General features: G+C 36.6%; 2 protein-coding genes across 3 annotated transcripts; both read right to left on the bottom strand.

Annotated features, from left to right (window-relative positions):
* Window positions 1-200: 200 nt before the first annotated feature.
* Window positions 201-7452, bottom strand: sh2d5 (SH2 domain containing 5). Of its 2 annotated transcripts, none has more exons than XM_056272503.1 (10): window positions 7303-7452; window positions 6814-6894; window positions 6579-6659; window positions 5320-5394; window positions 5095-5241; window positions 4644-4844; window positions 3726-3906; window positions 1662-1767; window positions 618-774; window positions 201-522 (listed from the first exon to the last, which is right to left on the bottom strand). In XM_056272503.1, the coding sequence occupies exons 2-10, from the start codon at window positions 6862-6864 to the stop codon at window positions 331-333; spliced, it is 1191 nt and encodes a 396-aa protein (XP_056128478.1). In that variant the 5' UTR covers window positions 6865-6894; window positions 7303-7452; the 3' UTR covers window positions 201-330. The 2 variants fall into 2 exon arrangements, with proteins under 2 accessions (XP_056128478.1, XP_056128480.1); XM_056272505.1 differs by having other exon boundaries at window positions 6814-6891.
* Window positions 7453-8600: 1148 nt separating this feature from the next.
* On the bottom strand, window positions 8601-15608 carry hp1bp3 (heterochromatin protein 1, binding protein 3). Its single transcript, XM_056272500.1, has 12 exons — window positions 15481-15608; window positions 14779-14857; window positions 14260-14503; window positions 13991-14126; window positions 13084-13230; window positions 12954-12995; window positions 12660-12808; window positions 11884-11974; window positions 11650-11809; window positions 11330-11441; window positions 10102-10266; window positions 8601-9852 (listed from the first exon to the last, which is right to left on the bottom strand). The coding sequence occupies exons 2-12, from the start codon at window positions 14846-14848 to the stop codon at window positions 9459-9461; spliced, it is 1710 nt and encodes a 569-aa protein (XP_056128475.1). The 5' UTR covers window positions 14849-14857; window positions 15481-15608; the 3' UTR covers window positions 8601-9458.
* Window positions 15609-20596: the final 4988 nt, after the last annotated feature.

Here is a 20596-nt window from a genome sequence, read left to right as displayed (position 1 = left end):
GCAAAAGTTGTTTTAAATTTGACATTTACATGAAAAACATGAGTGCTTGTTTCCCTAGAAAATAAATTTAAACCAAAAAACAACAACAAAGTGAGTGCTTTAGAAGGGTTGAGGTTATTGCCAACAGGCAAAAACAATGTGTCCATTCAAAATATATATATATATATATAAAAACAATTGTGCCAATGTCGACTTAAGATCCTGGTAAGGGAGGTTTACTCATGTCAGTAGCTCTAACTGTTAAAATTAAGTAAAATTTGTAGTATACATTTAAAAAAAAAAAAGATTATATATATAAAAAAAATAACTAAAGAGCATGAAAGACAGGATTCAAACCCAACTTTGGTTTTTAAATGTGCCTTTTTTGTTGTCCTGTTGTAAACGTGAACTCTTATTGACCATCTCTTCCCAATCGTAACTGTGGTTGACACGGGCACAGCTCAGAAAACATTCCAGCTCCTCACTGAACTCTGTGTAGTGCTCGATCAAACCAGCAAGGCTTTCAAATTCAATGTGGCACTTCTGTAAATGAAGATGAAACATTTGCTACATTTGACTTCTGACACTAGTTATAGAGTAGAGGAAGGAAAACAAAAACAGGTTTCATCTTTGCTCACCTCAAGGCGGAACTTCCCCTTGGAATTCTTAATAGAATGAGTTACCAGTCCCGATGGAAAGCGGACTGTAAGAGACCCACGGTTGGGCTTTTTGGGATGAGGACAAAGGAGGAAGGAACCCAAGACATCATCTGCCAGGAGTGAGGAACTACAGTTGCTGTAATGGAAACCAAATACTCAACACTAAACAATACATGTACCAGATTAAAACTAAAGCCATGTAAATTATTTTCTTTGGGCCTGGTTTCACAGACAGGGCTTAGATTAAGCCAGGATTAAGCCTTAGTTAAATTGGGGGGGACAATACTGGTGAGAATCTTGAGACAAAATCAATGGCACTGACATATTTTAAGATATGTCAGTGCAAGTTGCTTTCAGTTAAAACAGCTCAAACATGCATTTTAGTCTGGGTCTACGTTTAAGCATTGTCTGTGAAACCGGGCATTGATGTACTACCTTGCTTATTTTTATATGTTGTGAAAATATAAATTCCCCCAAATCAGCTCAAAAAAAAAAAAAAAAAATGCAGTGAAGCCCAGCGGATTCAATTTTAGCCTAAATCACAATCATGCAATTATTCATGTCTGGAGAAAAATGCAAAAATTGATATTAAGAGGTACTGCTTTAAAAAAAAAGAATAAATCATTAACATTTTTGTGATTGTAACTTTTATAGGGATAGTTCACCCAAAAATTTAAATTCTCATTTACTCATCCTCATGTTGTTCAAATCCTGTGTGAAATTCTTTCTTCTGCTGAACATAAAGGAAGATAGTTTGAAGAATATGGGTAATCAAACAGTTGATGGACCCCATTGACTTCCATAGTATGGAAAAACAAAATACTATGGAAGTCAATGGCTACCGTCCACTGTCTGGTTACCAACATTCTTCAAAATATCTTCTTTTGTGTTCAGCAGAAGAAAGAAACTCATACAGGTTTGGAACAACTTAAGGGTGAGTAAATGACAATTTTCATTTTTAGGTGAACTATCCCTTTAAGTTTACCAGAGCAGACAGCAGTGCCATTGTGCACCAATACTGACCTAGACACGCCAGCCCAGCACCACACTGCGTGAGCCAGAGCTTCTTCTGTCTCGGCCAAACTGGGAGCTCGAGACATGCATGCGTTTGCACTGGCCTGTTCCTTTTCTGTTTCACAAAAAGAAAAGATTCTTCAGATTCCCAGAGGAATCAAGTTCTCATTGGTTTCACAAATAATGTCAGTGTTTGTTTTCTTTGGCAAAAGAAAACATTGCAGCGTTCTTAGTATGGACTGACCACAAGTTTAAATATTCTGAGTAGCACACATTTTTTACCGACTTTATCTAAATAAACTTTTATTATTATTATTTTGAAGCTGCAGTACAGATCTTTTGCCTCTCTATGGCCATCTTGGTTTAAAACATAATTGCAAGTTACTAGTGGAGTTTTTTTTTGGGATGTGCTATCTGCGGATTCAAATTGAAAACAAATATTCTCCGATTATGTAAACCATATGAAACCAACGAGAGGTAAAGTCTTTTCTAAGCAACTACATCCTCAGCACACACCATAGAGCAGGGTCTTCCTTCAGTTTACAGACGTGGCGTAACCACGCAAAGACAAATGAACACACTGGCATTTCCCACAATAAATAAATATATACACACACACATACATATACACTCACCTAAAGGATTATTAGGAACACCTGTTCAATTTCTCATTAATGCAATTATCTAATCAACCAATCACATGGCAGTTGCTTCAATGCATTTAGGGGTGTGGTCCTGGTCAAGACAATCTCCTGAACTCCAAACTGAATGTCAGAATGGGAAAGAAAGGTGATTGAAACAATATTGAGCGTGGCATGGTTGTTGGCGCCAGACGGGCCGGTCTGAGTATTTCACAATTACTGTATTTCAGTTACTGGGATTTTCACGCACAACCATTTCTAGGGTTTACAAAGAATGGTGTGAAAAGGGAAAAACATCCAGTATGCGGCAGTCCTGTGGGCGAAAATGCCTTGTTGATGCTAGAGGTCAGAGGAGAATGGGCCGACTGATTCAAGCTGATAGAAGAGCAACTTTGACTGAAATAACCACTCGTTACAACCGAGGTATGCAGCAAAGCATTTGTGAAGCCACAACCTTGAGGCGGATGGGCTCCAACAGCAGAAGACCCCACCGGGTACCACTCATCTCCACTACAAATAGGAAAAAGAGGCTACAATTTGCAAGAGCTCACCAAAATTGGACAGTTGAAGACTGGAAAAATGTTGCCTGGTCTGATGAGTCTCGATTTCTGTTGAGACATTCAGATGGTAGAGTCAGAATTTGGCGTAAACAGAATGAGAACATGGAACCATCATGCCTTGTTACCACTGTGCAGGCTGGTGGTGGTGGTGTAATGGTGTGGTGGGGGATGTTTTCTTGGCACACTTTAGGCCCCTTAGTGCCAATTGGGCATCGTTTAAATGCCACGGCCTACCTGAACATTGTTTCTGACCATGTCCATCCCTTTACGGCCACCATGTACCCATCCTCTGATGGCTACTTCCAGCAGGATAATGCACCATGTCACAAAGCTTGAATCATTTCAAATTGGTTTCTTGAACACGACAAAGAGTTCACTGTACTAAAATGGCCCCCACAGTCACCAGATCTCAACCCAATAGAGCATCTTTGGGATGTGGTGGAACGGGAGCTTCGTGCCCTAGATGTGCATCCCACAAATCTCCATCAACTGCAAGATGCTATCCAATCAATATGGGCCAACATTTCTAAAGAATGCTTTCAGCACCTTGTTGAATCAATGCCACGTAGAATTAAGGCAGTTCTGAAGGCGAAAGGGGGTCAAACACAGTATTAGTATGGTGTTCCTAATAATCCTTTAGGTGAGTGTATATAAAAGAAAAAAAATACACTGATTATTTTGTGGTAACTGGCAGAAACAACAATGTGGAAATCCCCACCACCTTTTTTGACTCACCAACCACCAAAACCAAAGATAAACGATCAGTATAATAACCCATTGTGTTTTAATTAGGCCAGCCACTTTAACCAGATGTGTGCATTACCTAAAGAACTCTCTCACTCTCGAAAGTGTCCTATGAACACTTATCCCACCTTGTGGTGCACTCAGTTTATCCTGCAGGTGGCGCTGTTTGAGGGGAGTACATGTAAAAGAGCGATATGCTCCAGAGCGTAGCTCTTTGGTCCGGATCGCCATTTTGCGAACTATCGTGGGAGAGGAAGTGGGACCCTCTTCAGGACTGCTCACTTGCTCCATGCTCTGTTGTGAGAACACCTGTTCAGGGAAATCGACATGAACACTGCAGAACAGTACAGTATTCCAATTATTGGGAAATTAGGCAGTGTTAAAGGAATATTGAGGGTTATTGACAACTTAAGCTCCATTGACAGCATCATGCTATCAATAATTTTTTTTAAATAAAAAAATAATTAAGTTCAACAAGAGAAGTTTGCACACCTAATATTAGATTTTATTAATTATTCTAATATTATCTAATAATATTAGAACACTTTATTTAGAAGCCAAATGCAAATACAAAACATTTTCAATTCAAATCATCATCAGTGTTGTAACCGATAATAGCACACCTGATTAGATTTATATGAAATTATATACATTTAAAAAATTAGAGGTTATTGTAAATAAAATTAATCAAAGGATTAAAGAAACTTACAGTTCAAGTTTTTTTTAACCTTTTCTCAGTGTGTTAAAAAAAACCACAAGTTGCAAATTTATGATTTGATTAAAAAAAATTAAATTATAATAATAATAATAGGGGGACAATTCAAAATATTATTTCGTGGTAAAAAAACAAAAACAGTAGAGAACAGGCTGACTTTAAGAGGCCCGAAAGGAATCGCTGAATCTCAAAAAAATATTCAGCAATTTCTTTTTGGGCTTCATTCAATAATATTGAACTAGTACCGGTAATCAAATGTTTTCTATGCCACTTGCACACATTTCATTTAAAAGATTATCAAGGTTATACGCAAGATACGGTGAGAACAAACCTTTGCCCCAGGTAGCAGGCCTTGAGTCGGGGCCCTGCGGAAAGACACCAAGGCACTGACACTGAGAGGGAATCCTTGATTTAGCAGCGATGGCGTTCGAGTTGGTTTGTTCCCCGAACACTCATCCTGAGCTTCCTCTGGGTGCTTCTCCAGAAAATACAGTTGAAAACAGCGGCAAAGCAGCAGGTTCAGGAACTGGGCCTTAATTTGGGAAAAACACCCTCATCAAATTCTTGGAGTGGTTGAGCATTTATTCTAATTTCTAACTACTGTGCATTTTTACATTTTTCAACGTTCTTTAGTGTGCAAGGCTTACGTGTCTAAGCACATCATTTGTTTTGGCACTTCTAAAGATCACACTTGAGAAACCTACAACCACATTCTTGATTCTAGAACAGACGGGCAATGTAACAAACAATTAAATATGATACTTTGTCGTGTTGAGGCTTACAGCTCGGGCATGTCTGGCTCTGAAGAGGTGGCAATAGAGCTGGGCATCAGAATTGCCAGGATTATGGGAGACAAAGCCAAACTGGGCATCAGACGGACGGGCGGTGGACAGCGAGACTCGACACATGGCGTGAGCCATGAGGAGCGTCTGATGAGATACACACCAAAGAGTTAAACCATCTGACATACGCAAAGAGAAACGTCAGAGATCCCAAAATGATCTTACCTTTTCATCTTCATCATAAACTTTGACTCCTTTGACAGAGAATTTCAATGAGACTGTTCGCTTGCTCTTGCAGTTCTGCAAATACAGCGGTTCATTAGTAAACTACATAACCAGTCAAAATGCATTACTTTTTTCCACGTTGTACAATAATAGCAAAGTAAACATTTTTGTATTAATTGGGTTTGATCTTAGTAATTCCACTCGACTGAATCACTAAAAGGAACAGATTGAAAACATGACTAGATAACCCTTTAAAAATCGATGTTTCATATTTCAGGAATTGCTTTAATCACTGTATTATGAGTTTCATCAAAATCTCTGTTTTCAACAAAGGTCTGTAGAAAAATATTTACAACATAGTTAGAAATGTCATGGAACAGTTAAGTGCTAAGGCTTTTGTCTTTCAAACATAAAAATATACAAAGTCACATTATTTCATATTTACAGGCAATGCAGGGATTTCCCAACTTTTTCAAAGCTGAACATCTTTGACCTAATACATTTACTTGCAGTACCCCCTGAGATTAAAGTTAGGTCAATAATAAATTTAAGTCTATAATAATAATGATGATGATACTATTAAGTCCACTGTTCTCTGATGTTGGTTAATGGTCACATGACACGCAGGTAAACAAATAAAATGTAGTTTTAGTTTTATTATTATTTTTGTGATTTAATAATAGCTTTTCATTAAACTCACAGACCCTCTGCAGTTCAATCACAAACCCCCAGTCTGGAAAACCCTGACATAAATGTAATATTTAATGCACTTCATGTTGTTGATAAAGAACGAAATATATTTTCTTTCCCTTTGTATTTTTATATCAATATGGTACAAGCTTATCCTGTTCAACAAATCAATGAGATAAACAATGTTAAAAAAGTAAACCAAAAGTAGTCAGATTATATTACCTATTATGTAGTGTAATGGATTACGGTAATTTTGTCATGCAATTTGGAATCAGTAATAGACTACAATTTGTAATCTACCCAGCACTGTATGTAGTCTAGAAATGTTCTTAATATTGTTATGAATAATTTTCCACACTGTACATACAATAAGTCATTAAAATGATTAAATACCCAAATGGATGCATGTGCATAATATGTGTCTACAAAACTAATTATAAGCACATATGCCTAGATCAAAAGGCTTTTAAGACCATTAAAAACAAATTCAGTCAAGTGTCCAAACTTCTATAAAGAAAACACATAAAAAGTTAACATACTCTTGAGATTCACTTCACAGCACAAATTACCTTGAGAGACTTCAGCTGAGTGTGCAGCTGCTGAATCTGATCATCCAAACAACTGTCATCCACAGGAAATGAGCCAATGTACTAGACAAACAGAGCATTTACTCAGTAAAAGCAAAACTATGAGTTCATGATGCAATCATCCCAATGTATGGGAGTAAACTATACAATAAAACCACAGATGCAATTGCAAAACCAGATGTAGCCTACAGCATTAAAATATTTCAATAATTTTCACCTCAGCAGATCTTGTAACAATCCCATGTTCCCTGCCAGCTGTCTCACCCATATCCGAGCCTGTTGTTGTTGGCTTTATCTACTGTTCAAAATAATAAATAATAAAAATGACCAAACAGAGGTCAGCGTTTGCCAGTATAAGTCAGAACGGCATTACAAACTCCTTCAACGTTTCAACTTCACGAATTAAAGCACAGCACAAATAGTGAAAGTAAATCCTCGACATTCCTCAAAGATAAACAGATACATTTGTGCAAAAGGTGTTCAGACCGGTTCAGACTCTAAAAGTGCCAATAACGGTCAAAATAAAAGTATGTTTGGAGACACAGCCAAACAGTTTCCAGAAAGCGAAAGAAATTTCTATATCGGGAACCTCAAGTAGAAATCAAAACAAACGCTTTGATAGTTAACGCTTGAATAATTACATAAGGATCCATGAAGTTGTAAAGAAGCACAAAAAAAGACAGAGGAGACAAATAACGTTACTCACAAATTAGCCCAGACGACTGAACCTGGCAGGGTGGGTCGATTATCCTCCAGGGGTTTTGCAATCCATTCCTGACTCACCTTAATTCTCTAAATCCCGCCTATTCAGAGCCAGACTGGATCCATTGGGAAAGATTTGACAAGATCCGCCTACACCACACATGCATGGATGCACAGGTAATTGGTGACTGATTCATCAAACTGATTCACTTAAAAGACGGGTTTACCGAATCCTGACTCTTTTAAAGGGACAGTTCAACCAAACATTTTGTCATCATTTACTCATCCACATGTTGTTCTAAACCTGCAAGAGTTTCTGTCTTTGAACTCAAAATAAGATATTTTGAAGAATATGTTGGTAATCAAAAAGTTGACGCTGACGGTATAGCCATGACTTCCATTGTAAGAAAAAAATAATATGGAAGTCAATTAATTGGTTCTTCAAAAATATCTTCTTTTGTGTTCAACAGAAGAAAGATATTCACAAAGGTTTGGAACAACAGGATGAGTAAATTATGACAAAATATGTATTTTTGGGTGAACGATCCCTTTAAGTGGCCCAAAAGGAATCGCTGAATCTTTTCCAACGATTCAACATTTCGAAACGTTTGAAATATGCATTTCAGTGCGTTTGAAATATGCAAGAAAATATGCAGCGACGATTCCTTTTTGGGAATTACTCAAGTTACAGAAACGATGAATATAGTGTAGCAGAATTTGTTTGGTCGTCTGAACAGAACGATTTTTTTGGCTAAGCGAATCAAACATGACCAGCTTCTGAAAGTTGTTGTTTCTGTATCTGTGAAAAAATATGTATAATATAACATATAACTCTTGATTTTTAACATTTCTAAATAACACTTTTAATTTTCGAACAAACAACATGGTAAGTGTTAGGCCTATGCTATGTAGTAATGTTAGTTAATGTTTTTAATAAGTCATCATAAAGAGTTATGGAGAAAATATTTTTTTTTATACAGGGGGTACCCCGAGTTTGTTAAAAATTTAAAACCTGTGATATTTGTGAATGTTAAAATACTTTAAAACAAGTCAGGGCATATGTTTTATGTAAACATTTCAATGCTTAGTATACCTTTTCTTCCAAAATACTGTGCATGTCAGAACAAGGAGAAGAATTTGCCACTGTGAATTTCACATTAACCGAGACTCAGCTGTGATAATGACACAAACCATGTGTTTTAGAGCTTGCATCATTTGGTAACCCCTTTTAAACACCTCTAAATTAGTGGTTTAGCATTGAGTATCAAATCAAACCACCCAAACAAAACAATGGTCAAATAATGAAGTACAAATATAGTCACTTTATTAAGGACTACAGAAAAGTATATCAGTTACATGCATGCAGGGTAAGGTAAGCAATGCTCATAAAATTACATCTAACCCCCCCTGATAAACGAACACAGAAGAGTATTATGACCGGGTTAATAGTGTGTATTATGTTTTAAACATCTGCTTGGAAAATATTTTCAACGTATATTCTCCTTCATAGACTATACAGAACAAAAGAACAGTCATGGATATGGATGCCAACGTTTCTTTAATGCATCTTAATAAATCCAATTTTGCATTCAGGTAGACTGTTTAACTGAAAGTTAGGCATCAATAATCATTCTTTTCTTTGACTTACACGAAGGAATCAACATCAACAAAATTCTTTTTTTGATTACAATAGTAGCTAAAGACCTAACTTCACAAAACATGAGCAAAAACAACTGAAATAAAACTTACAAAGAGAGTTTTTTTGAACACTGATGAGAAAGGGGAGACTGAATAACTGAAATGCTTGCCTCTACAGAAAGATTGACTACAAGAACTTTAAATATTTGATTTTTTTTTTTTTGCTGAAGCACAACTGAGATGAAGCAACAGCTTCTCATAATGGTGACCTGAACGAGCGTCTTAAACAACATAAACAGTAGCATTTCTACTCTACATCTTTACCTGTAATTTAAGAATACTGAACATAATATGCCTGGCTGTACTTGAATGGCAGAATAACTTTGAAGAGGTCCTATGTTCATCAGAGGCCCCAAGACAAGGAAAACTCGGAAGATTCTACAAAAATAAGAGGAGAAAATAGCCATCACTGCAGTCTACAGAGCTACAGTTGATCTTTTCAGCTGTCTGCAAGCGTGGGATTTATTTCCGGGATCGGAGCGACTTGCGTGCGGCAGGTTTAGCCTTCACAGCAGATTCAGTTGCCTCCTTCTTAGCTGCCTTGGGCGACGGCCGTTTGGACCCCCTGCTTGTCATCTTTTTGGCTATGGGTGTTTTAGGTTTGCTGGTCGGGGCGGCTTTCTTGACTGGTGTGGCTTTCTTGACTGGTGTGGCTTTCTTGACTGGTGTGGCTTTAACGGGCGCAGGCGCCTTTTTAGATGCTGCTTTGCTCGCAGCGATGGGTTTCTTGGCTGGTGGAGGGGCTTTCTTCGCAGACGCAACCGATCTCTTTGAGGGAGGAGGTTTTCGGCTGACTGGTTTAGCCCTTTTATTTTGACGAGCTTTAGGCGCAGGAGTCCGTTTTGCACGCTGGGTCCTGTGGACAAATAAAAAGCACGTTTAGCCTTGCAAAGACACAGCCCAAGTTAAATGTCTCCATGATATTCTGGTCTATGGTTTGGGATTGTTTTTGCCCATTTTATCATCCGACAAGTGGAAGCCAGACAAAACACCATGGTTTATTACTCAGGGATAATGATTTGTTCAAATCCCTAAAACCAAGTATAAAATACCAAGTGCTTTGGCACTAATAATTGATAATTTGACATTATGTGATGTACTTCACCTCTTTCTTCGGGGAGGCTCATCCTCGTCTGATTCTTCCTCTTCAGAATCTTCCTCCGACTCCTCTTCGGATTCTTCATCAGAATCGTCACTTCTCTTGCGTTTGAGCTTCTGTTCCTCCTTCTGTTTGAGTTTTTCCATCATTTCTGGAAACAGAACCGCTGGGCTGCAAAGGAGGAGTGACAGACAATTTGTCAATTAAAGTAGTTCCATTACATTTAATCTTAATTTTGTACAATGCCTTAAGTCTCACCTTTCTCATATTTTTATGACAACAGACATGATTGCAACTAATCAATTCACCAAGTTTCATCTAAAACAATCGTAAGCGCCAAGAACTAATAGTTGCAGTTAAAGGGTTAGTTTTTCACCCAAAAATGTAAATGGTCCCATAATTTACTCACCCTCAAGCAATCCTAGGTGTATATGACTTTTTTTTTCTTTCAGTCAAACACAATCGGAGTTATAAAAAAAATAAAAAAAATTGTATTGGGAGTGAATGGTACCCTAGATTTTGAAGCCCATAAAAGTGCACCCATCCATCATAAAAGTAATCCATACGGCTCCAGGGAGTTAATAAAGGCCTTCTGAAGCCAAGCGATGTGTTTTTGTAAGAAGAATATCCATATTTATAACTTTATAAACTATAATCACTGGCTTCCAGTAACAGCCATACGCAAGTCGAGTTCTGGCGGAAGAGTGACCTTTATTAACCCCCTGGATGGAAGAGCCAGGATATTTTTTAATATAACTACATTGTGTTTGACTAAAAGAAGAAAGTCATATACTAATAGGATGGCTTGAGGGTGAACTAACTAACCCTTTAAAATGCCCATGCATGAAGGATTTCAAGTGTAAAAAGCCCAAAAGCAAATTTAAGAATATTAAAATGTGCACTATGCTTACAGCAATGTTAAAAGTATTATTTGAATATTATTATAGTATTTATTGATATTTTTAATTGGCTTCTATTTTTATATTTTTAGCATTTTTGTTTATTTCTATTCAGCTTTAATTAATTTTTACATTGGTTTTGGAATTTTTAGTACTTTTCTTTCAGTAAGTTGCCAAGAAGACATTTTAAATTTACGTGCAAGTTTAAAATTGTTCACGAAATATTTATATTTGGTTTTATTTCAATCACCATTTATTTATTTTTTATTTAAAAAAAAAAGAAAGAAGAAGTTTGTTAACAATAATAACAGTGGTTTATGGTGAGCTGAACTTACCTTGGGTAAAATGGATAGCTCAGCTGGTACGACCCACTGAGTCCGTGACCAGAAATCTGCTCCATCCATCCCATCATTTTACACTTCACCAAAGTTCTCTTCAGGTTTGGAACTGGCAATCAGAAAGAATACTTTCATAAAAATCTGAGATATATGAAGGGTGGCTGTAATATAAACTGATCAAGAAAACTATTTCTGTACCAGCGTTCTTGTGAACAACTCCTTTGAGGATAACAGTTAGAAGCATGCCAAAACAAAAGCAAACTAAATTCAGTCCTCAGAGAGCAAAATAAATACACTGAGGAGTGAGTGTACCGTACCAACTAAAGAGACGTTCTTCTGGTCCTGTTTCTCCATGAGGAATTTGCGCAGTATGGTGATGCTGCAGGTCTTGGGCTCATTCATGGCTGTGATGGCGGCCACTACAGCATCTTCCAGCAGTCCGCCACCCATGAGCACCTTATTCCCAGCTTTCTTCAACTGTCAAACACAAATGCAGATTCTCATTAAACCTGCTTGTTGTAGTTGTCAGGCGATTCAGAAGGGTAACTAACCTGGAATGTTCCAGAGGCTCCCTTGCCAGTGATCTGCTCCAAGTAGCCCTTTTCCACAGATCTCTGCAGGCAGTTCTTCAACACGTCAGGCCTTAGAGATTTACAGAAGAACCCTTCATTAATAAATCTTCTGGCAAAATGTATATACACAAATTCAATCTGTAATTAACTCTTAATGGTATGTATACTATGTACAGTTCTGCATGTATGGAAATGGAATAACACTTTTATTCAGAAGTGATGCATAAAGTTACTCAAAAGTGACAGCAAATACATTTATAATGTTACAAAACTTTTCTATTTTAAATAAATGCTGTTTTTATTCATCAAAGAATCCTGATTTTCTTTATCATGGTTTCTACAAAAAGATTAAGCAGCACAACTGTTTTCAACATTGATAATAATAGGGAAATGTTTCTTGTGCAGCAAATCAGCATATTAGAATGATTTCTGAAGGATCATGTGACACTGAAGACTGGATAAATTATGCTGAAAATTCAGCTTTGCATCACAGGAATAAATTACATTTTTAAGTAAATTAAATAGAAAACAGTTGTTTTAAATTGTAATAATATTCCACAACATAACTTTTTTACTGTATTTTAGATCAAATAAATGCTGCATCTCTTCTTGGTGAGCAGAAGAGACTCTCAAAAACATTAAAATTCCTCAAAATTCTGACTGCTATTATTCCATTCCCAATATTCCCAAATGTTAGGTAAATTCGTTCAGGTTTAAACTGTAGTCTAATTATAGGATGTTGAGTCAAAAATGACCTGTTCTCCACATTGAGTTGAGGGAAGTATTGTTCCAGGTACTTCTTGATTAGGATGTAGGAAGCCTCCTTGGGTTCACAGAGGCGGGTGATGATCAGAGGCAGAGACTCTCCCAGCGTCTCCTTCGTCACTGCAGACGCAGCTGACTTCTACACAACAACATGGCATTGACAAAATGATAATTATGACAAACCATCAATAAAATACCCAACATCATGCAACGTTCAACTAATTAACACATTTAAAACAGGCTTACATCAATGCAAAGACAATAAACAAACTGCGTTTGGTTACCTTCCCAATGGCGAAACTTCCAGAGAAGCCTTTGCCCTTCAGCTGCGGGTAAAGAAGACAAGAAAAGGATGGCTTTTGACTTACTGTATATATAAAACAAGAAATATTTGTGTGTTAAATTGCAAATCACCTGTTTGACAGTGCCCTTCTCAACCAATCGCTTCAGGGCCCTCTTGTAGAGGTTTTTGGTCTTTTTGTCCATTTCCACAGACGGATACTTCTTCATGACATATTTCATAATGGTAATGGAAGAGGCACCACTCCGTTCTTTGCAACTCTGTGGGTAGATTGTAAAGATGCACATATGAGATGACCATTTTTTTCATCTTTGTCTTAGATTTCCAAAGAATATAGTGCTGCAGGAATGAGTCCTAAACCCGAGTTAGAAACGATTCAGCATTTTTGAACCATCTTTTGGTTAAAGTCTCCATGAAATCAAAATTGATCTATTTATTTTTTAATGAATGTGCCCTCATAATCTTTAATCAAAATAACTTCCACTTCCTCTTGCAGCGACATCTCTTTTACATGTCTTGACACAGGCTAAATGTGACTAAAGAGGTTGCCGGAAACATTAAACATCATCATGGCGAAGAGGAAATATAATCTCTACTCACTGTCCGCTTTAACAGCCTGTGTTTATGTGTATTGTGCTTTTGCTAAATATTCTAAATGAAAAAAGCCTAAATACCGATTGTATTTAGGCTTCAAAATTCATAAAAGTTGTGTTAGATTATCACGATGAACAAAACGTTTGAGAATCATAAAGTTTTGTTGGTCACAGAGCTTATTTTCTGAAAAAATCCAAAAGCCAATTGAAAAATCGTATTGGCTTTTTTTGTCGAGGGAACCAGGGTGATGCGAACTTACATCACTGGAGCACCGTATACACATTTTAACAACGAAAATATTTGGTACTAGTATCCATTAATTCTAAACAGAAACTGGTAAAACATACTTAAAAGTGCCAAATGACAATCAAACAGAAGGTTTACAAGAAGGTAATTGAACAGTTCCCGTTAAATTCTGAACCAGACCTCAATTGCCTCTAAGATGATTTCTTCGACTTTGGGCTGGGAAAGAGATGATGAAGCCAGTTTGTTGGCAGAAATGGTCGCCCAAGCAGGAATCTTCTTTTTCACCTTTTTCCCTTTGTCATCTCCTTCCTTGTCACTGTAACATATGAACAAACAATGCATAAAATGCTTAATGAGCCAATTTTATTTAAATAATCTAATGCTTAAATTATAAATAGGAATTTAATGATCAGACATTTCTTTTTTTTTTGTACAACAGCCAGACTTACACTTTGGCTACAACATCCTTGACTTTTTTCTTCTTGCTCTTCCCTTGTTCAGCTGCTGCTTCTTCAGTTTTCTCTCCTTCATCAGGCGTCTCTCCTTCATCTTTGGCCTGTTTCTCACCATCAGCAGCCTCATCCTCCCCGTCACCTCCTGCTTTCTTGTCCTCCGTGGTTGCAGGTTCAGTGGTCGCCGAATCCTTCTCTTTCTCCTTCTCAGCTACAGGTGCAGACCCTTCAGCGGGAGCATCTGTGGGATAGAAAACACAATGTTCACTCAAGGATGCTTTATAAAGCCATACCACTTGTGCATTATTTTATAAACTCGTTTGAAGTCATATGCTAACTTTGCATGAAGAGGGGAGGATTTTCAGTGCCTAGTAGCTTGTTTTAGGATTATTTCAGTGTATACGAACAGAAGTTTTTATTCCTGGGTGAATTATTCCTTATGTGGTTCTGTCTATTGTGGACAGTCATTATTTCTTCTCAATATGACTGATGTACCATGCAAGGGGCAGTACGTACCTCCCTCAGGGGCATTTGCTGGGGTGGCATCCTCTTTGGGTGGGGCTGCAGCTGATCGGCGGATGGGCATGATTTAAACCTGAAAATAAATACTTCATTAATATACATGTATGTATACATGTATGTGTATATTTATAAATATATAAATAATGCATCTGAACTGGGAATTCAATAAAAACAAGTAGCATTGTTTAATATGTTGTAATGCATTTCATTGTGTAGATTGCAAAGATTTATTTACAAAATTACAGTAATTGTATGCACTGTTTTGAACACCTTAGACGTGTGTCCATGACCTCTGCTCAGCAAAGGGAAGTTCGTGTAAAGAAAAGCACCCCGACAAACGCACTGGCCATTAAGCACAGCACATTAACAAGAAAGGAGCAACAATCCCATTGTTTATTTGCTCCATTTATAGTCTTTATTGATATGTGTAGCGAATAACGTGCATGAAGTCACACCTGCACACATTTTACCACTGCACAAGAACTGAATTGCATGTAAAACACAATATAATCGAAAATGGCCATTTTGTCCATTTTGCCTAGCTAGTACAGTAATGGCGCTGCGTTGAGCTGAAAATGGTAAATGCACGAGGCTGCAGATTCAAAAGAATAAACAAAACATACGCGCCTCCAGAACGTGTAAACTAGTTTGTAAACGGAGAATGCACAATTTCAGAATGAGCTTTTTAATGCATACCTTGATGTACTGGGTTATCAGTTGAAAGAAACACTCCCTTCCTTTTTGGAATTCACTGTTTACGCGCCCCTCCCCCTCCTGCGTACGCATAGGGACGTACGTGTCGACGCATGCGTGCGCGTGCCAGTATCGGTTCGTCGGTTCGTCCATTGTGATGATTGTGAGCTACAGCAGCGAGGTGACCTTACTTTATTTTTTATTTTATTTTTTGTATTTAAACCTAAACATTATTATGTTACTATTTCATGAAAGATATTACAAAATTACTTGTTTACAATTATATTTACTTTATGGTGACTCATTTTGTGTAACATGGGCAAACATGGGTATTATTTAGGCCTATAGAAGTAATATTTATATTAATATAAAAATGTATGTGTATAAAAACAAACTAATAAATAAAATGTCTGTTTCGTGTAAGGCTTTTTTGTTATTTGCAAATTAAAACATTTATATTTTAACACAAGATGGCAGTATTTTCTGATGCACTGACTGAAGTAGAAGCCTACTTTTTATACAATAAAACAAACATATTGAAACATGAAGAATTAATAAAAAAAAATATGACATTATTTACATGTTTTTGGGAGATAATACAATGGTGTTTTCGAAATGAATAGAACTAGATATTTTAGTCAAGTCAATTCAAGCCACTTTTACTTATAATGCTTTATACAAAACAGATTGTTTCAAAGCATGCAGCTTTACAGTTACGGCAGGAAAGCAATTCAATGATGAAATATAGTTCTGTACAGGTCTAAAAAGAAAACAGTGTCACTGTTCAGTCTTGATTCAGTTCCGTTGTAAAGAGCTATCAAGATAAGGGTCATGATCCTTGTAGGGGCATGTTTGTTTTTGGTGATTTCAAATGTCAACAGCATTTTTCAGAAAGCGCTAAACTGCACCTTTAAGTTTCATGTCATGCTACATTAATATGGTTGACAACTATTTTGAATCAGCTTTTTTATTTTAATAGTTCATTTAGCCTTAACAGTGACAAATACATTTTAAAAATGTTCCAGATCTCTAAGTTATATTTTAGGTCATTTAAATTGCATATAAAAGAATAAAATTATTAATTGAAAATAATTGAAATTTGAGTTTAGCATGTCACACTGCAGGACACTGCTTGAAATGTCACGTCAGCTATTCATATGTCAAAAATGGTATTATCATCAGACACCATCACTGTCATAGTACCACCAAATTCAGTTGTTTATGAGAGAATGCAGAATAAAGACATGTTTTTTCCCCCCTAGTGCACAAAAGGACACTAAAGAGGAGACTGCAGAACACAACCTGTGGGGTTTCACACAGTATTGAACACCCACACACTCTCTGTGTTTTAAAGTCCAGCATGTGGCGTCCCACAATCATCCTGCAATACCTACTGCTGAAAAAGTGCAAGATATGAAGCTTTTCCATGTAAATGACTTTTCTATTGGGTTTCTAAACACATCTGGTCTCTCAGCATGTTATATTAATCTTTTTCTTTCAGCATTTCTGTTTGGTGCCTGGCTCCATAAAATCAGTGAGATTACTATGTGGTTACCATGCCAACCCAAACCTTTATCTTTTTTAGACAGATAGCCCACTGTTGCCTTGGAGACAAAAGTCCGCAGAAATTGCTGTACAATTTCTGTATTAGATCTAATTGCATCAGAGGTAATGCTCTTTTGGCATCATTTATATCTCGATGTGTTCTTCTTGGACGAAGTTGCATCTGTTTCAGTTGCTTTCAAGGAAGCAGGAGGATCTTGAACTAGATATTTCAACAATATTGTTTCTGGAGCAGCAATGTGAGCTTCATTAGGTTTACCACTTTTCTCTTGAAACCCTTTCAAAGTAAACCTTTTTTCTTTTTTTTTTCTTCTTCAAGAATGAACATCATTGGGTCTTGAGGAAGCTCAGATGTGCTGCGTAACAAGAGACTGAACCTCATTGGTTCTCATTCGTCAAGCGAACATGCTTGAGCTTCCGTTTACTACAGCTGATGTGTGTGTTGTTGACCAATGGTAAACAGGAAAGGAAGTTTAATATAATTCATACAAAATATTTAATACTGGTGTTCTTTGGAGAAGAAAATGGACAAGAGAAAGGATCTAAATTTGTTGTTCATGATCGTCATGATATTATAAAAGCTTTTTCATTTATATTTAATCTATGACTTGGGTTACAAGTTTGTTGTTTGAAAGGAGTATAACCTTCAAAACTATTATTTATTCTTAGGTTTTTAATAATATAAGCCATTTTATATTATTTAATTTATAGTTGTAGTTATTTTTTATTTATTTTATATTTAGGTTTGCAATTTTTAAACGTTCAAACAGATAAATAAATAAACAAATAAATAAATAGTAACAACGTTGTTGTAAATTAAGCATATATATATATATATATATATATATATATATATATTTCTATAAAATTCTAATATTAGCCTAAAGAACTTGCTAGCTTTGCACCAAATGTTGGTTTGTAGTTGAGAAACATATTTCTATAATTAAAATTTTATTTGTAGTAGATTAATTTTGCATGAAAAATCATTTTTATGTTAGATAACATAAAAAAATCTAACATTAATGTCACACTAAACAATATAAGATTTTTTAAAAACGTAATAATAGATAAAAAACCCCGCAATTTAAGACTTTTAAAACGTAATAAGAGCGTTTGACGCCAGATAAGGTCAAGAAGGCGGGGCTGAAGAAGAGGGCACAAGCGTCATTAGTTCTTGCTGGTGACGTCAACGCGCCAAATTTGAAATATGAGGCATAGCGGAAGGGCCCAATATGCTACACATGGATGGTAAACCATTTTTTTCTGTCCAGTTTGTAAGTAAATAATATGTGTTATACTGTTATACAATAAAATGCATATCAATCAAGAAGTAAACAAACAATCATGAATGTACATTTGATTGCTTATCCTATATGATTTGAATAGCAATGCATCTTTTGACCATTTGGGTAGATTAAGGGGAGACAACCCTATTTTTTTTTTTTTGTATGAATGGAACAAACTAATATGAACTAAAGCAAATGAACGTTAAACTTTCTAACAAGATTAAATTGATCATTCCTTTTATGCAGTAGATATTCATACCCATATGCCATAATAGGTTTAAGTGAACATGGGCTGAAAAACTGGCATTCCCTAGTTAAAAAAACAAAAACAAAAAAGATTATTTCTCTGATAAACACCTCAGTTGAAGGACTGCCATGTTGCTTCATAGAGAAGACCACAAGGCTGGACTGAATGAAAGTCAAAAGGAATAATGAGATGGTTTTGTTATTAGGGTAGTCCTCCGTGTGTAATTGTGAGCATGAAGAAGCCTGCCATTTGCCTGCCATTTTAAATCCAGAACTCTAATTGCACTAATTACAACAATTTTGTCATTTCAGCGCTCTTTGGTTCTTCCTGGTTCACCCCTATTTGAGGGATCCTTCCTCAGCTGGGAAATATGAGGAAACCTCCATTCAGAAGACTGATCCGGTTTAACTTGGGTTTAGGTTTGTATTTATTTTTAGGCCTAATATCATTATTCACTTTTAGAAGCTGCTATCATTACTAATTGTCTAAGCACTATGATGGATAATGCTTGAGTCAGTTATATATAATTTAATTGATTACTATAAATAATATATATATATATATATATATATATATATATATATAAATAGTACATGTTTTTATTTTAAATGTTTTGTATTTACACACACACACACACACACACACACACACACACACACACACACACACACACACACACACACACACACACACACACACACACACACACACACACACACACACACACACACACACACACACACACACACACACACACACAACACACACACACACAATACTGAACAAGCTAAAGACTGCAGTGGCAAGAAAAGATTCTTAAAGATTTTTTGCTAAGATATGGAAGACTTTACACAAACATGCATAAATGTAAATAAAAAAATGCTAACATTGACTATTTTTACTGTTTTCTAAAATGTAATTATGAATTATTGTAAGAAAAGTGTCCATGCTGACGCCATGGGTCGGCATAACCAATGTCAGACATAACCAATGTCTGCCAACTCTCACTCTTGACCACTAGATGTCGCCATTGAAGTGGTTTGCTCTCTCTCTTTATATTGACAGAACCTGTCCAGCTTGTCACCTTGTTTGGCTCTGGACAATCGACTGTTAGACTCAGCTCTGCAGTTTTGATACAGTCAGAGTCATTCATAGTGTGAACTGTCATTAGTTTGGGTGTATCTTGTCCTAGTCTGTCAATGTTGCTGTTTAGTTAATCTTTAGTTTCTTTTTTCCCCCTCATTTCCACTTCATTGATAATGAGTTATTGGTTGCTTGCCAGTACCAGAGGATGTCCAAGTCCAATCATCCATTATGAAGAACATGCCAATGGTGCTGCCCTCAATTCCACCCTAACAAATAGGCTGTTCAGATAAAAATAACCTTGTCTGATATTTGTTTGTGCTTCAATTCTTTACCATGCATCAGTGTTACAATGGTGTTTGCGTGAAACGCAACGTTGCTTTTCGTTGAGGTTCAAAAACTTAGTTTTGGTCCCATTAGAACTTAAATACCTCCTCTGAATTGTTGTAGCTGTCACAACTCTAGCTGAGATGTGATTAAAGTCTTTCTTGTTCGTTTGGCATTGCTAGTCACCTTTGTGGTTTTCTTCAATCAAATACTTCTGAGTTTTGGCTGATGGCATACCGGGCAGACTAACAGTCATTACTTTTGAAGTTATTAACTACATCAATCAACTTTAGCAGAACCAGTGACTATAGGCGATGTGCTTGACTCCGACTCCAAAGACCTTCCTCTGAAAAGGGAACGTTGTAAAAACTTTAGTTTCGTGCACTTTCATAGCAAAATGTATTTTAATACAAAACGCTATGAACTTAGGTTGCACCACAGCTGATATCTCTGCGTCCGACGTGCCTCGTATTTGCTCGTCCCGGTCCCATGCAAGCAGAGATAATAGCGGACCAGCTGTGTGATCAGGAGCCGCCTGCGAGAGGACTCAGCTGTAGTGAGTGTGCCACCATGCCAAGACTCAGTGCCAGTCTGTCAGCTCCGTTTCAATTAG

The sequence above is a fragment of the Rhinichthys klamathensis genome, unplaced genomic scaffold, assembly GCF_029890125.1.
Source record: "Rhinichthys klamathensis goyatoka isolate OS25496 unplaced genomic scaffold, OSU_Roscu_1.1 h1tg000339l_1, whole genome shotgun sequence".
NCBI lineage: Eukaryota > Metazoa > Chordata > Actinopteri > Cypriniformes > Leuciscidae > Rhinichthys > Rhinichthys klamathensis.
Note: the sequence above shows the minus strand (reverse complement) of the source record. Positions and strands in the feature narration are given on the sequence as shown.

Bases quoted from the DNA above. Each gene is read 5' to 3' on its own strand.
- sh2d5 (XM_056272503.1), bottom strand. From the start codon at position 6,864: ATGGGTGAGACAGCTGGCAGGGAACATGGGATTGTTACAAGATCTGCT. The intron at 5,242-5,319 runs GTAAGATCATTT...GTATCTCATCAG, and splicing joins TTTATGATGAAGATGAAAAG to ACGCTCCTCATGGCTCACGC. The intron at 523-617 runs GTGAGCAAAGAT...CTTCATTTACAG, and splicing joins AGGGGAAGTTCCGCCTTGAG to AAGTGCCACATTGAATTTGA.
- hp1bp3 (XM_056272500.1), bottom strand. From the start codon at position 14,848: ATGCCCATCCGCCGATCAGCTGCAGCCCCACCCAAAGAGGATGCCACC. The intron at 12,996-13,083 runs GTGATTTGCAAT...CTTTACCCGCAG, and splicing joins AGAAGGGCACTGTCAAACAG to CTGAAGGGCAAAGGCTTCTC. The intron at 11,975-12,659 runs GTCATTTTTGAC...TAAATCTCTAAG, and splicing joins CAACTCAATGTGGAGAACAG to GCCTGACGTGTTGAAGAACT.